The sequence below is a fragment of the Glandiceps talaboti genome, chromosome 17 (genome assembly GCF_964340395.1).
Source record: "Glandiceps talaboti chromosome 17, keGlaTala1.1, whole genome shotgun sequence".
Taxonomy (NCBI): domain Eukaryota; kingdom Metazoa; phylum Hemichordata; class Enteropneusta; family Spengelidae; genus Glandiceps; species Glandiceps talaboti.
The window spans coordinates 6,315,221-6,328,525 of record NC_135565.1 but is presented as its reverse complement, the minus strand read 5'-3'; the positions used below and the strand labels follow the sequence as shown (position 1 = coordinate 6,328,525).

The 13,305-nt window shown below is 35.0% G+C and overlaps 1 protein-coding gene across 1 annotated transcript; it reads right to left on the bottom strand.

The window, feature by feature from the left end:
- Nucleotides 1–896: 896 nt before the first annotated feature.
- LOC144448309 (arylsulfatase I-like) lies at nucleotides 897–12,796 on the bottom strand. The gene is made up of 11 exons (XM_078138495.1): nucleotides 12,207–12,796; nucleotides 10,750–10,890; nucleotides 9,908–10,067; nucleotides 9,588–9,700; nucleotides 8,813–8,923; nucleotides 7,110–7,235; nucleotides 6,490–6,616; nucleotides 5,327–5,684; nucleotides 4,686–4,837; nucleotides 3,658–3,813; nucleotides 897–3,082 (listed from the first exon to the last, which is right to left on the bottom strand). Exons 2-11 carry the CDS (start codon nucleotides 10,861–10,863, stop codon nucleotides 2,931–2,933), a joined length of 1,569 nt encoding a protein of 522 aa, XP_077994621.1. The 5' UTR covers nucleotides 10,864–10,890; nucleotides 12,207–12,796; the 3' UTR covers nucleotides 897–2,930.
- Between the last annotated feature and the right edge of the window lie 509 nt (nucleotides 12,797–13,305).

The window sequence follows — 13,305 nt, the reverse complement described above, 5'->3', positions numbered from 1 at the left end:
TTAGACATGTCACATGTCATCTCATATGTCTATCTTGACGATACAGCAATGACTACGATATAACCACCTGTCTGATCTTTCAAGTCATAAGAATGGTACCCATGTTTTGAATACCAGCTTCGTCCTTGAATGTTGGGCTCAACTCGAAACCAACTTCAAATAAAAGTTAGAACCTGTGTTAAAATAGATTTGAAGCACTAAATTGTTCGTATCCCCTGAACGAGAAAGAAGTACGGAGTTGGGTATTTAGTCAACTTTAACACAGTTAAATATTAAACACATTGGACCAAAGGTGGCTGGTCACTTGTTGATATAGAGTGTACAGAAGGACAGCTGATATCATTTATATTACAGTTTAGCTACATCAGAAGTTTTTATTATCTGACGTATTATTTAGTAGGTCCTTACCTCAAACGTTGAAACATACTTAGCTATACCTCAGATCAACAAACGAGGAGGGTTCTAGAATAAACACACTAGACAACAACATTCTTGTTGAAAAATAATTGTTCCCAGCCAAATTAAATTTCAATTCAACATTCATGGAAATTGTAACTGTATGTTGTTTACAGACCACAACTTAGATAGTAACGTTTTAACCAATTGAAAATCATACACCATTGATATAGTCAAACAATTATAAAATAGTGTCATCTCTCTCTCTCTCTCTCTCTCTCTCTCTCTCTCTCTCTCTCTCTCTCTCTCTCTCTCTCTCTCTCTCTCTCTCTCTCTCTCTCAAATGTTAGTACAAAATCTGACAAAATTCAAATATTTCTAGTAAATTAAAAATTTCATATCAATTTATTGCCTTGCTAATTTTATTTCGATACATTCATTTCATAATATAAACATATTAATATAATTAATATTTCAAAAGTGAATATCATTTCAGCAGAATGTGCAAAATCTCTTGTGTTAAAAGGGAAACGTGGCACTACTACAGGAAATAAAGGTCATTTTCATAAATTTCGAGTTCTGGAGTCATTTCATGAATTTACATAACTAACATTACATAATGAATATTCAGATTTTTTTCACAGGAAGAATAACGTCATGAATATTTACATTGTTCACCTATTGCATATGTATTGCTAACGACTCCCATGAGGCAATGTTGCCAACGAGAATAATTCACAATGCAAAGTTCACCTTGGTGTTTCAATAAAATCATCCTTAATGAAGGTGATGTCAAATCTTGAAATTACTTTCTAGAATCCCAAGTTTATGAAAATGTTTCTATTTTCCGAAGTGCCATTTCCCTTTAGAATGTTAAAGTACTTAATTACACTAAAAAATTTACTTTCCAGCATATGGTGAATCTTTTCCAAACAATAAAAAATCACTATGGTAACTAGTGACTGGAAAACAAAGATTATTTGCATATGGACTCATTTCTTTGCTAGGAAGTGTTCAAAATTTTGAAATTACAAAATGTATTATAAAAAATAGTCAACATAACATTTTTTGTATCTTTCAAATCTTTTGTAAATACTTACATAGTCAACCTTGGTTGTATTAACCAAAAAATCAGCTCAATCAATTTGCTACAATTTTCTATTTTGTGAAGGACACATCTTACTTAGAGCATTTGAACAATGGCTAACGCTCTGCCCCCACCTCCAACACACTTATGCACTAACGATGCATGTTTGCAACACTTTTGTATATCAAACTACTGCATGCCCCCCGACTGACAATTTGACACTGGTAATAATCAAACTAAACAATGATTGACTACTAAGTTGGTTAGATGTGAAAATATAGATCCTCTAGTATAAATTTGGCTGCTCTGCTCAATACTGCCCAAATTTATCCATGACCTTTAACCTACCCATAGAAACTACAGACACTGGTACATACAATAAAGTAATATAAACTGATACATTGCATCACTGTCTATTCTCTAAACAGGATTTCACAAAATGTTGATGCTACTGATTGGTTGTGGATACTATACTGTAAACCCAGATATTTTCACTACAAGAAAACTGTGAGATTTTACTGTCTTCACCTTGTTCTCAAAGACCAATTTTTACTAGACTGGTACATTGTGTCGATGTACAAGAAGGAGTTTGATGAAATGAGCGAAAATAAGTCTTTAGTGAAAATATCCAGGTTTACAGTAAAGTTACTGTAATAACATATCCCCATGATGTGTGTTTGACAGTTTGGGTACTTTGGGTATTGGTAGAAGTTAAGTACAATATTAGCTGTAAATGTCAGACCAGGCTTTATATTTAAGTTTGATTCATCTAGGATTTCAAAACACAACTGCAAATACTGATGGCAAATACTGTGACAAATACTGTGATATAGGCTCACAAAATAATCCAAACATGTAAATTTAGACATAAGAATAAAAGAACAAACAAATACATTTATTCAAAATTCTAAATCTCCTGAATGGAGCTCTCGCATGATAAAAACAGGCAGAAACTGACAAAAATAAACTTTGCATTCATTGCTTACAGCGTTCTCTGTTGCCCTTTCACTAATTAGGCTTGGTTACCCAAACTCTCATTGTTAGGTGCTCTCACACATAAGAGGGATTAGATCTGTCACTTTGTACTTCCAATGTAGATCTTATATAATGGTATAAACATGGTGAAATTCAACAAAAATAGAAGTAGCGCAATTTTACACTTGTTCCTTTCCTCTTCGCAGTTGATTGACAGGAATTAACTTTAAAAAGATAAAAATTATCCAAACAAATTATCCAACTCACTTACTCACTTAATATCATGTATCCTGTAGTTGATTTAATTTCACTATTGTAAAATATCTGTCGGACTTGGAACCTCCTCCCCCTCCCTTAAAAAAATATGAAATTATTGATCATCCCAAAATCATCATTTAGAAGAGGTACTTAGTGTTGATTGCATAGTTATCAACTAAAGAAATACAATTTTCAACAAAAATATTGAGGTATTCTACAAGTTACCAATGTCTGTTAGATTAATCCATGGTACCCATGCATAACCATGGAACTTTGGATCTGACTTGGGATCTTCTGGAGTGTTCTGAGGAGTGACAGCCGTGGCATTGTATTCTGCAATTCTATCCACCATCATGTCAACAATAACTGAAAACATAGAACATATTAAGAATATGTACCCAAAGTTAAACATAGTATAATAAATAAATTTTCAATATGAAAGTCTCCAAAAATATGAGATGGAACTCATAACATGCAAGTGCAAGTATGGCGAACTTGGGGTACTTGCAGAAATGCTTGCAGTGTTTTCTACGGCTGTATTCATGAGTGTAACAAGTGAAAGTACAACAGAAAAAACTGCAACCACAAGTACAAATACTCCTGAGTACCCACACTGACACTTGCATGACATTGGGTTCTGTCATTATTGCATATGTTTATCCAAAACAACAAATTTCCATAAAAATTATACTGTGCAATTGCAAGCTTTTGTGTACAACAAACAAACAAACAAACAATCACATCTTCATTAGAATTTGCATATCATTTGCATGCAGGTCTGCAATAATGTTTTTGTTAGTAAACTGCATTGCAAACCCACTAGTATGTGTGCACAGGTGCAAGTATCACTGGTACATAGGTAATAATTGTAATGATTACATATGTGATTACTTGCATTGGTATTTTCACTACACGAAAAACATTACTTTCATATATCTTACCTGGGTATTGATCAGCTAGGTTGTAAAATTCACATGGGTCATCTATTATGTTATAAAGACAAGGTTTCTTTTGGGGTTTACAATTTGTTGAAGCATTGGCTGGTTTTACACCACAGTTGACAACTGCAGCCTTTGGATCTACAGTTTTGTTTGCTTCTGTGTAGATACAAAAAGTAATTTTGACATACATCAATATATATTTGCTATCATGTCATTGTTTCAGATACAACCATCAGAGAAACTTCACAACAGATGAAACCTTATATTTACATGCTCGAGACTATGTAATGCTATAATCTTCCAATTGTGTGAGATCCCGTGGGCGGTACCAGTGGTCACCTCTGGTATGGATGGTCGGCCAATTACTACCAACCCCAGACCCCATTTTAACCAAAACACAAAAGCCCAATTTAGACAGTTATAGGTTTTTAAAATATCAAATTTTAGACTAAAATACAATTGTAGTAGTTCCATATTAAAGAAATGGTGGATCGCAAAATTAAGTTTTCACTATTATATATTTTTTCCTCACGAGGCATCATCTTGGGGGCAATTAATAGCACAGTTGTGATTTGGTAAAGGACAATGGACCACATTTTAGACCTTCAGCATGAAAAACAGACCCTATTTTAGACCAATCCCCCCCCCACCCCCACCCAAGCTTTCAGATATGAACGACTAGTACACATCATCATTTCAACCTGTTGTTGGAATACATGTACTTATATTGATACAAATTAACAAACCAGGTTTAATTATTGATAAGTAAAATATAATTAATTAAGGTAAATTGGAAACATGTGCAGCATTTCAATACATCTACTACTTGCAATGATTTCATCATTCACCATTAATATTTGTGGTGAAATAATATGCTCATAAATTGATGGTATTTTAACAATTGTCAGTGGATATGTGGTTTGTTTTCTGATGCTCCAGTTGCTTTAATAACTTTCTTTGTACTTTTTCATTTAAATGTTCTCTTGATTTCCTAGGATTCATTTGAGTTGTCAGGTTATTATACCTACCTGCTGTGAATTCTTCAGGTTTATACCATCCACTCCAATGACCGCTGTATGCTTCACCTATAATCAGTTTAAATTCATCTACTCTTAAAGCAGCTGTTCCTTCATTGGGATCAATGTTATGAAGTATCTCTTTACGTGGTGATGGCTCACCTCTGTCAATGACAAAATGTATGAAAAAACATGTATTTACATGTACTACAAAATCACACACACATCTCTTTGTCACTCACATACTCAGTCAGTCAGTCAGTCACTCACTCACTCACTCACTCACTCACTCACTCACTCACTCACTCACTAACTAACTAATATACCCACTCCCAATCACCATCCTCACTCACTCACTCATTCACTCACTCACTCACTCACTCACTCACTCACTCACTCATGACACTCACTCATGACACTCACTCACTCACTCACTCACTCACTCACTCACTCACTCATGCACGCACTCACTACACAACACTCAAAAGCAGTTTACATAATGCATTTGATAATGGTGGCAAATTGGTAAAATGTACTACAGTTCTTCAGTCATATTACTGGTATCCTTCATGAATATGTCATATGGTCATGCATAAATAATCTGTTGAAAATCATGACATTGGCATTTTATTTGTACTCCTTTGTAGGATTACCTTGATAAGGTTGGCCATAAATTATATCCATCCAGATTACCAGGTAAAGATGAAGAATTTCCACCTGCTAAATGATACACAGTTGGTAACCAATCACAAACATGTATCAAATCCATAGATTTTCTTCCTGGTACTTCCAGCAGCGGGCTGTGTACAAATCCATCTCCTCTGACACCTCCTTCCCATAGTGTTGCTTTGGTACCACGTAATGGCCAATTTGATGCATAATTCATATCAAAGCCAGCAGGTGGGCCACCATTGTCAGTACTGAATATTATGACTGAGTTGTTATACAGTCCTGTTTCTTTGAGTACTTTTGTAATGTTACCAATGGAATCATCTAGTGCTGACACCATTCCTGTAAAGAAACCATATAATGTATTGTCATAAAACCACAGGCCTCTTTTGCAGCAACAGTACAATAATATATGATGTATTGAATATATCTATCATGATATATAACAATTTGACAGAACCCCATGACACGTGAGTGGAAGTGTGGCTTACTTGGGGTGTTTGCACAAGTGCTTGCAGTGTTCACTGTGGCAGTACTTTTATGAGCATAGTGAATGAAAGTGCAGCAGAAAATACTGCAAGCACGAGAGCAAATAACCCCAAGTACATACACTTGAACTCACTCATGCAGAATGGGGGTCTGTTAATATTACATAATATGTTTATCCGAACAACAAATTTCTAATACTGTGTGATCGCGAGCTTTCATGTAGAGCAAACGATCGTGTCCATATTGGTATTACACTGCAGTGCAAATACCTCTAGTATGTGTGCACAATGGTGCAAGTAATCTCTGGTACATGTAATAATAATATATGATGGCTTTCATGTTCTTTGTCTTAGACTGCTCCAGCTGATGAAGAAATGGTACGCTGTTTTCAGCATTTTTCATATTATAGTGTTATGATGGTTGAATGATTAGAGTGGTTAGTTTGGAATCTGTAGAATGGACACCTTGTAGGACAGAAGACAATTTGAATCGTTTGCACCTCACTGGCTGCATAGATTGTTTGACCCCTTGTGTCATTACGTGTCTTTGCAATGATTATTTGCAACTGTACCAGAGCTCAGAATTATGAAAGATAGACACATTGGAAAAAATGACAAATATTCTAAATCAATGAATGTTATAATCTATGTTCTCTTACCAGCAAATGTTCTCCTGTTCTCATCCTGTATGTAAGGGAATCTACTGGTGTACTTGTAAGGAGCTTGTAAAGGCACTGCATTATTTGCACTATGTACAGCTTGGTGAGCCAAGTAAAGGAACAATGGCTGAGGGAATAATAAAACATGTATGGAACTTTCAGGCTGGTGTGAGTATGACGTATTTTTTTCCAAATACTGTAGACCACTTGCCTATATATGTCTGTTTATGAATTATATGTCTGTCTGGCTGTCTCTGGAATCAACTTTGAGTGTGTCTGTCTCTCTTAATCTGTCTTTGCAATTGTTTATGTGTGGGTGTTAGTCTGTTTGTATGCCAATAACTCTAAAATTACTTGTGTCTGTCTGTCTGTCTGTCTGTCTGTCTGTCTCTCTCTCTCTCTCTCTCTCTCTCTCTCTCTCTCTCTCTCTCTCTCTCTCTCTCTCTCTCTCTCTCTCTCTCATTATTTGGTCAAGTCCTTATTTGGAGATCTAATACTGACAATGCCCTTCACTGGACATACTTATGCTGACCTTATTTGGTCATGTCTTTACAAGGGAGAGAAGTTACCATATACAGGTTCTAACTTCGAATCCTTACATACATCAGTGAAACACATACCTTCTCTGGGTTATGATTTCTGATAACTACCTCAGCTTTAGATGTGAATAATTCAGTACTGTATTCACCAAATGTTGGCCATTCTACCTCCATGTTGTTATGTAAATCAAAGCCCCAATACTTGCCCTGTAAAATAAACATTACAAAAAATAAGTTCTTGAAAGACAAAATTCCCATGTTTACAAAGTGAAATATACATACAGTAAATGATGAGAAAATTTCTTGAGAGACTCACAACTGTTTTGCCACTTACTTCAATTTGCTCTGTATATTGAAATAAACAAATTAAAAAGGGAGTACAAAATATATTTACATGATGGGGTAATTGACTAAGGTTTGATAAAAGTTATACCACTTATAGTTCAATTTGTAGTGTTCAATTATATTATTTTCCCTCAATATTTTTTTTTTCATTCAGTTGAGAAAAGTGATAGAAGTGACCTTGTCTTTATAAGATCAAGACAAGTACAGACAATATCAAACAAAAAATAAAATTGTTGAGAAATTTGCTATTAGGTTAACAACGCAACGTGATTTCATTACTATTAAGGGCATACATTGACATTAACGTTAGATTAGCATAGTAGGAAAGATCACATGGGTATTAGCTCATAAAGTTAAGATGGGCTAGTTTAATTTTGACTTATCTCATTTTATATAGTAACGCTAATATTATTATAAATATGTTCATCGGGTTGGTAAATCAAATTACTAAATAATTCTTGTTGCAGAACCAATGTTTCAAATTACTTATGAGTACAAATGTTACACCTGATATTACTGGCACTTTGTATAATAATGTTATTACTCCAATATTCTTTTCTTCATTCAGCCAGAAATATACTCGTGAACTAAGAGTTGTCATTTAGTCATCTGTTTTTATCAAACTGTTTGTTTGCTGGCTTTAACATTAGATTGTGTATGAGTATTACACTATCAAATAACAGCTATGACATTGCTATTATGCTGCCTTGTGATAAAGTCATCAAATTTGATAGTTTGATAAATACCATTAAGGGCATGTATCGACATTGACAAGAGCTTACTAAAGGTTTTACATAAGGATTTTCATCAAAGACTCCCCATGTTTATTATGTTTATTCTATAATACCATTGTTTAATTTGGGACTAAACCTAGATGTTATTCTTCAATATTTTTCTTTGTTAAACCAAGGAAAATATGAGTGACCTAAGGGGTCTTTATCACCACGAGTCGCTAGATGAGTAATGACAACCCTTAGGTCACCAGTATTTTCTGGCTGAATGAAGAAAAATATTGGAGAATAACATAATTATACCAGTGCCAGTAATACAAAGAAAAATCTGTGAAAGTAATGGTAATTTTGAATGTTTTGACTCATATTTTGAACACAACAGAACCAATGACGTAGACATAGATGTGCATTGTTGTGACGTAGAACGACTAGAGTATATATTCCATATTTTTTGTTCTAAATGGCTTGTGCATGGTATCATTTAACCGATGCATATTTTTGGTATTTGACTCTTTGATCAGCTCATAGGTTTTTATTTGCTATTCTTAACTGTTATTAATATATGATATGATACGATGATATGATAAATCATGTCAACCAGGTCAGGTAAAATGTACCTTGTAAATAATTTGAAACCATGATGGTGTAACAAGAATTGCAACTGAAAGTGTTTTGTTTAATTTAGTATTCATAGAAACAGATAATTACCCATTGCACATTATGTGTTAAGTAATCTTCATGACCACAGTAGTAACCATAGTAACTGTCAAAGCCTCTATATGTAGGTGTGTACTCCTTGGCAAAGAATCCTAAGTGCCACTGTTTGGACAAAAATGAAACAAATTGTGTCAGCCTCACATATGTTACATCAATATATAGTAGTTTCAGGCCACTCAGTAGAGTACACTTATATCTCTAAGGTTGCTGAGCTATCATCCTTATAAGTCACATGCCAATATTGCCCGGCACAAACGCTGTAGGTTCGAAATCATTTTCATTACTTGAGGTGTGAACTGACTGTCAATCGGTGATTGCTCTGACAAATATCACTGTTTGCCCAGGTTTCAATCCCACGGGTTTGCAATTTCACAAACATTGTGATCTTTTGTTCCACTTGATCGGTAGTTCATTTAGTCTCTGGGTGGTCATAAGCTATTAAATCGGTAACACGAAATTTGTTCGCATTCAGGGGGATTAGCCTAGATACATGGTTTGTGCCAGCCATTCCCGTCATGCAGAAGGACACCCTCAAAGATTAAACAGGTGACAACATACCCTCAACTGAACTTAAATTGCCAGAGGTAAGAATTCCTATTAGGAATAAATGACTGGATAAAGAAATAAATGACTGGATAAATAAATAAATAAATACATATTAGATAAATAAAAAAAACAAAAAACAACAAACAAATGAATAGATAAATAAATACATGCATGCATGATTAATGAAAAAAAGATAAATAAATAAATAAATAACTGTTACCTTGCCAACCATGTGAGTAGCATAGCCAAGTGGTTTGAGATATTCTGCCATTGTTGTTTCATTTGGTCTCAAGCCATATGGTTGTGGAGCTACAATAACACTATGTTGAAGCCCTGTAAGGAAAACAAAATGGAAAAAATATATTTTAGACTTGATTGAAAATACATGTGACTTAATTGTTGCCCATAATTTTTCTCACTGAGATCATATTATCAATTTTACCCTTATACATAACTACCCATCACATCCCATCATGCAATGCTCTCACTCTTGACCTGACACTAGTAAACAAATCTCATGGGTAATAATTGATAACCAACCTGTATGTATAGGGTGTCTGCCAGTCATCAAAGCACTTCTAGTCGGAGTACAGATTGGTTGTACATAGTAATTATGTAATACAATACCACTGTATGCTAAGTTATCAATGTTTGGAGTAGGAATCTGGTTAGATCCATGGAAACTCACGTCATCCCAACCCTTGAAACAGAAAAGAAAATCTCAAATAAATACAGAATGCTAGACTTTAAATCAATAGATATGTTACAGAGATTACTTGCACTGGTGTGTCTGCATAGTAATGGTATTTTCCCATTAGGTATGACAATGAAATAGTATTACATACATGTATGCAAATGAGTGCATGTTTGTTTTCTGCACACGAAAGCGCATAATTAATTGCAAAGAATCATTTTTACAGATATTTGCTGTTTTTGATAAAAAATACGTAATAATATCAGAAAATCAATGTGACTTGCATTAACCTGACTACCTCACACTTGTTTGTTTTGTGTGTTTTTTTTTGTCATGGGAGCAAGTGCCGCCTCCTCCACAAATGACAATATATGAAGAAATAGAGTTCAATAAATACATTGTAAATTCATCTGTATTCTTACATCACAATGAGTAAATTAGTAGAACTACTGATTAAAACAACATTTCCATCTCCATATCTCAGTCTATTAGTTTGTCTGTCTCCTCATTTACCTACAAATTTCTACCAGTCACTGGTCGATATAAATTGTAATTTTTTTATTGCAACTCTAATTATTGACCTTAATTTTGTTGTGTTAGCTGAAAAAGAGTCACCAGCTTGCACAAATGAATTTTACTGGTACATGAAATTTGTTGGAAACATAATATTGATTGTTTATTTACTCACCAAGTCATCTGCCAAGATTACAATGATGTGGGGTTGTTTGGAGGCTGCACCACTTACTACCCACAATGCATTGCTAAGAATTATTGCAACTTTAAAAATATTGAACGTTGACATGGTGATGTATGGCGCAGGTCTCTTGAGCTATAAATAACAATATCAATACAAAATTTAATGGATATAATACCAATACTGAACTTGCATTGTCAAACTTTCTAGAGTATAGCATACCAATAAGTTATTTTTTTGTTTAAGAGTGGTCAGTAGGTAAAATCTACCTCAGTTTTCCAGTCATTTTACCTGGGTTCCCTACCATTGTTTTGTTAAGGGTGGTAAGCAGGTAAAATCTACATGAGTTACCCAGTCATTTTACCAGGGTTCCCTACCACTGTAAAAGTGTTTTTGTTAAAGGTGGCCCCAGTCATTTTACCAGGATTCCCTACTAGACACTGGTGTTTTTGTTAATGGTGGTAGGCAGGTAAAATCAACCTAGTTCCCCAGTCACTTTTCAAAGGTTGCCTCTCATCGTGTTTGTTAGGAGTGGTTATAAATATCTACTACTATCTAGGTTTCCTAGGGGTTAAGGATAGTGAGTTACATGTGAATCATTCCCAATGCATTTAACCATGGTTCACCACCACCTTCATTACAGATATGGAACAAACGAAAAAGGGGGACAAAAACGACATATAAATAACAATGCATAAATCACTGTACACTTGGTGTGTTTACTATATAGTAACTGTCAACATTTGACCTCATTTCATTGTGTACATCTCACTTGAATGACTCCCTGATAACTAAAATTTATTGATAAAGAACCTTTCGATTACAATAACAGTAATTGATTGTCCTTATTAATTATTCAAATATACCCTAATTAGCATGTTTGGGTTCGTGAACAATTTCCTAAGGTCAGCTGAGGTCATGTTACTATTCCTCAGACAACATGATCACTAATCAGTGCTGGGTACACATACAATATATTTGCTCAAAGCCTACACTAGTCTAGTAATAAGTCACATGAAAATAGGAATAAAAAACTACTAATCACTCGATTGCCAATATAAATATTGAATATATTCAGTTTCCTTCAAGCTGTCCTAAAACTGTATGCTGTACATCCAATACAATGTGACCAATCAATGATGTATTTGCATAATCTTTTACCGAATAATTACTAAAAATTTTATCCGTTTTTCAACCAATTGATTTATTGGTGGGCCGTTCCCAGTGTACAAACAAAATCAACTCTGGAGATACGCACTCTGAGAATTCCATCGTGCCCCCCGGGTGAGACGTGTCGATATTCTCCTGGCGATTATATCCAGAACTAATGCAAAATGCAAAAAGAATTATATAAATGCTATTCCTCATAAACTATTAAATATTTGATAAATTTCATGAAAACTTGCATAGAAAGAAATTAAGACTGACAAACAATTAAATATTCCACCAACCTGACTTCCACAAAATCTTGACAACGATTTGAATCCACCGCCGATAATACGTAGATATGCAGGTAGCCCTTGTAATGTTTATGGCTCGATGAGCCACTTAATCAATAACGAGGTTGTAAAATTATCAATACAAAGCAGTATACCTGAATACAGATACACGATACAACTGGGAACCCAATTTAAGTGATAATATGTACGAAAGAGCGTCACGTGAACGTGATATGACCGGTCGATCACGAGTCCAACTCAGGGGTCACATCAGGCCAGGCAGTATCACGTTACATATATTGTACATCAAGTGCCAGATTAGTTTTTTCTACGCTACGCCGCTTCAATGCAAAATGAATACAATAGTTCACTTTTGTGTAAATATATATTCAGTCATGTTAATTTATGTAACTAATACGTGATAATAACACGGCTAACGACGGCGCGGCCAAACGACCGGTGGCCGGCTGAGAGATGATTCGAAGATGAATTCCCTTGATAAAAGTGTGGACACTTGTCAGTAAAAGCTGCAAATTACTGAGACGAAACACTGACGGAGAAACTTTCGCAGTAAATCTACAACAATTCTCAAACGCCCTGGAGAACGCCGCACCCTCGGTGTCAAGGACGTACGAAAGTGTACATGTATTGGGGTGAACCAATCAGCTGTGCGAACTTTGTTCATTTAACCCCAAAGAGCCAACAACGACAAAAAGTTATTGTTCTTTCGTTTTTCCAACCACCTGCACGTAGAGAAGAGCGTCTTTCCCCCCAAAACCGTTACTAGTATTTCTACCAGACATTAATTCTTACCGAGCTTTCAGTAATTACAGTGCGCTGGGGGAATAGATTCATTGTTTTCAAATCGATTCTCGGGGATGGCTATATTTGGAAATGGTTTTAGGGGACGGTAACATTTGCTTTCGCTCATTGTAAGTTTATAGCCTACTTTGATTAATTGTATTATCTGGTGCATTATTTTTATGATTTCAACATATCCCACCGCTGCCACCGGTTCCAAATCTCATAGCTGTCACATCCCACCCCTGTCACCATTTTACCGTAATATCAGACTATATCAGTCGAATATATGCTGACAAACATACAGTGA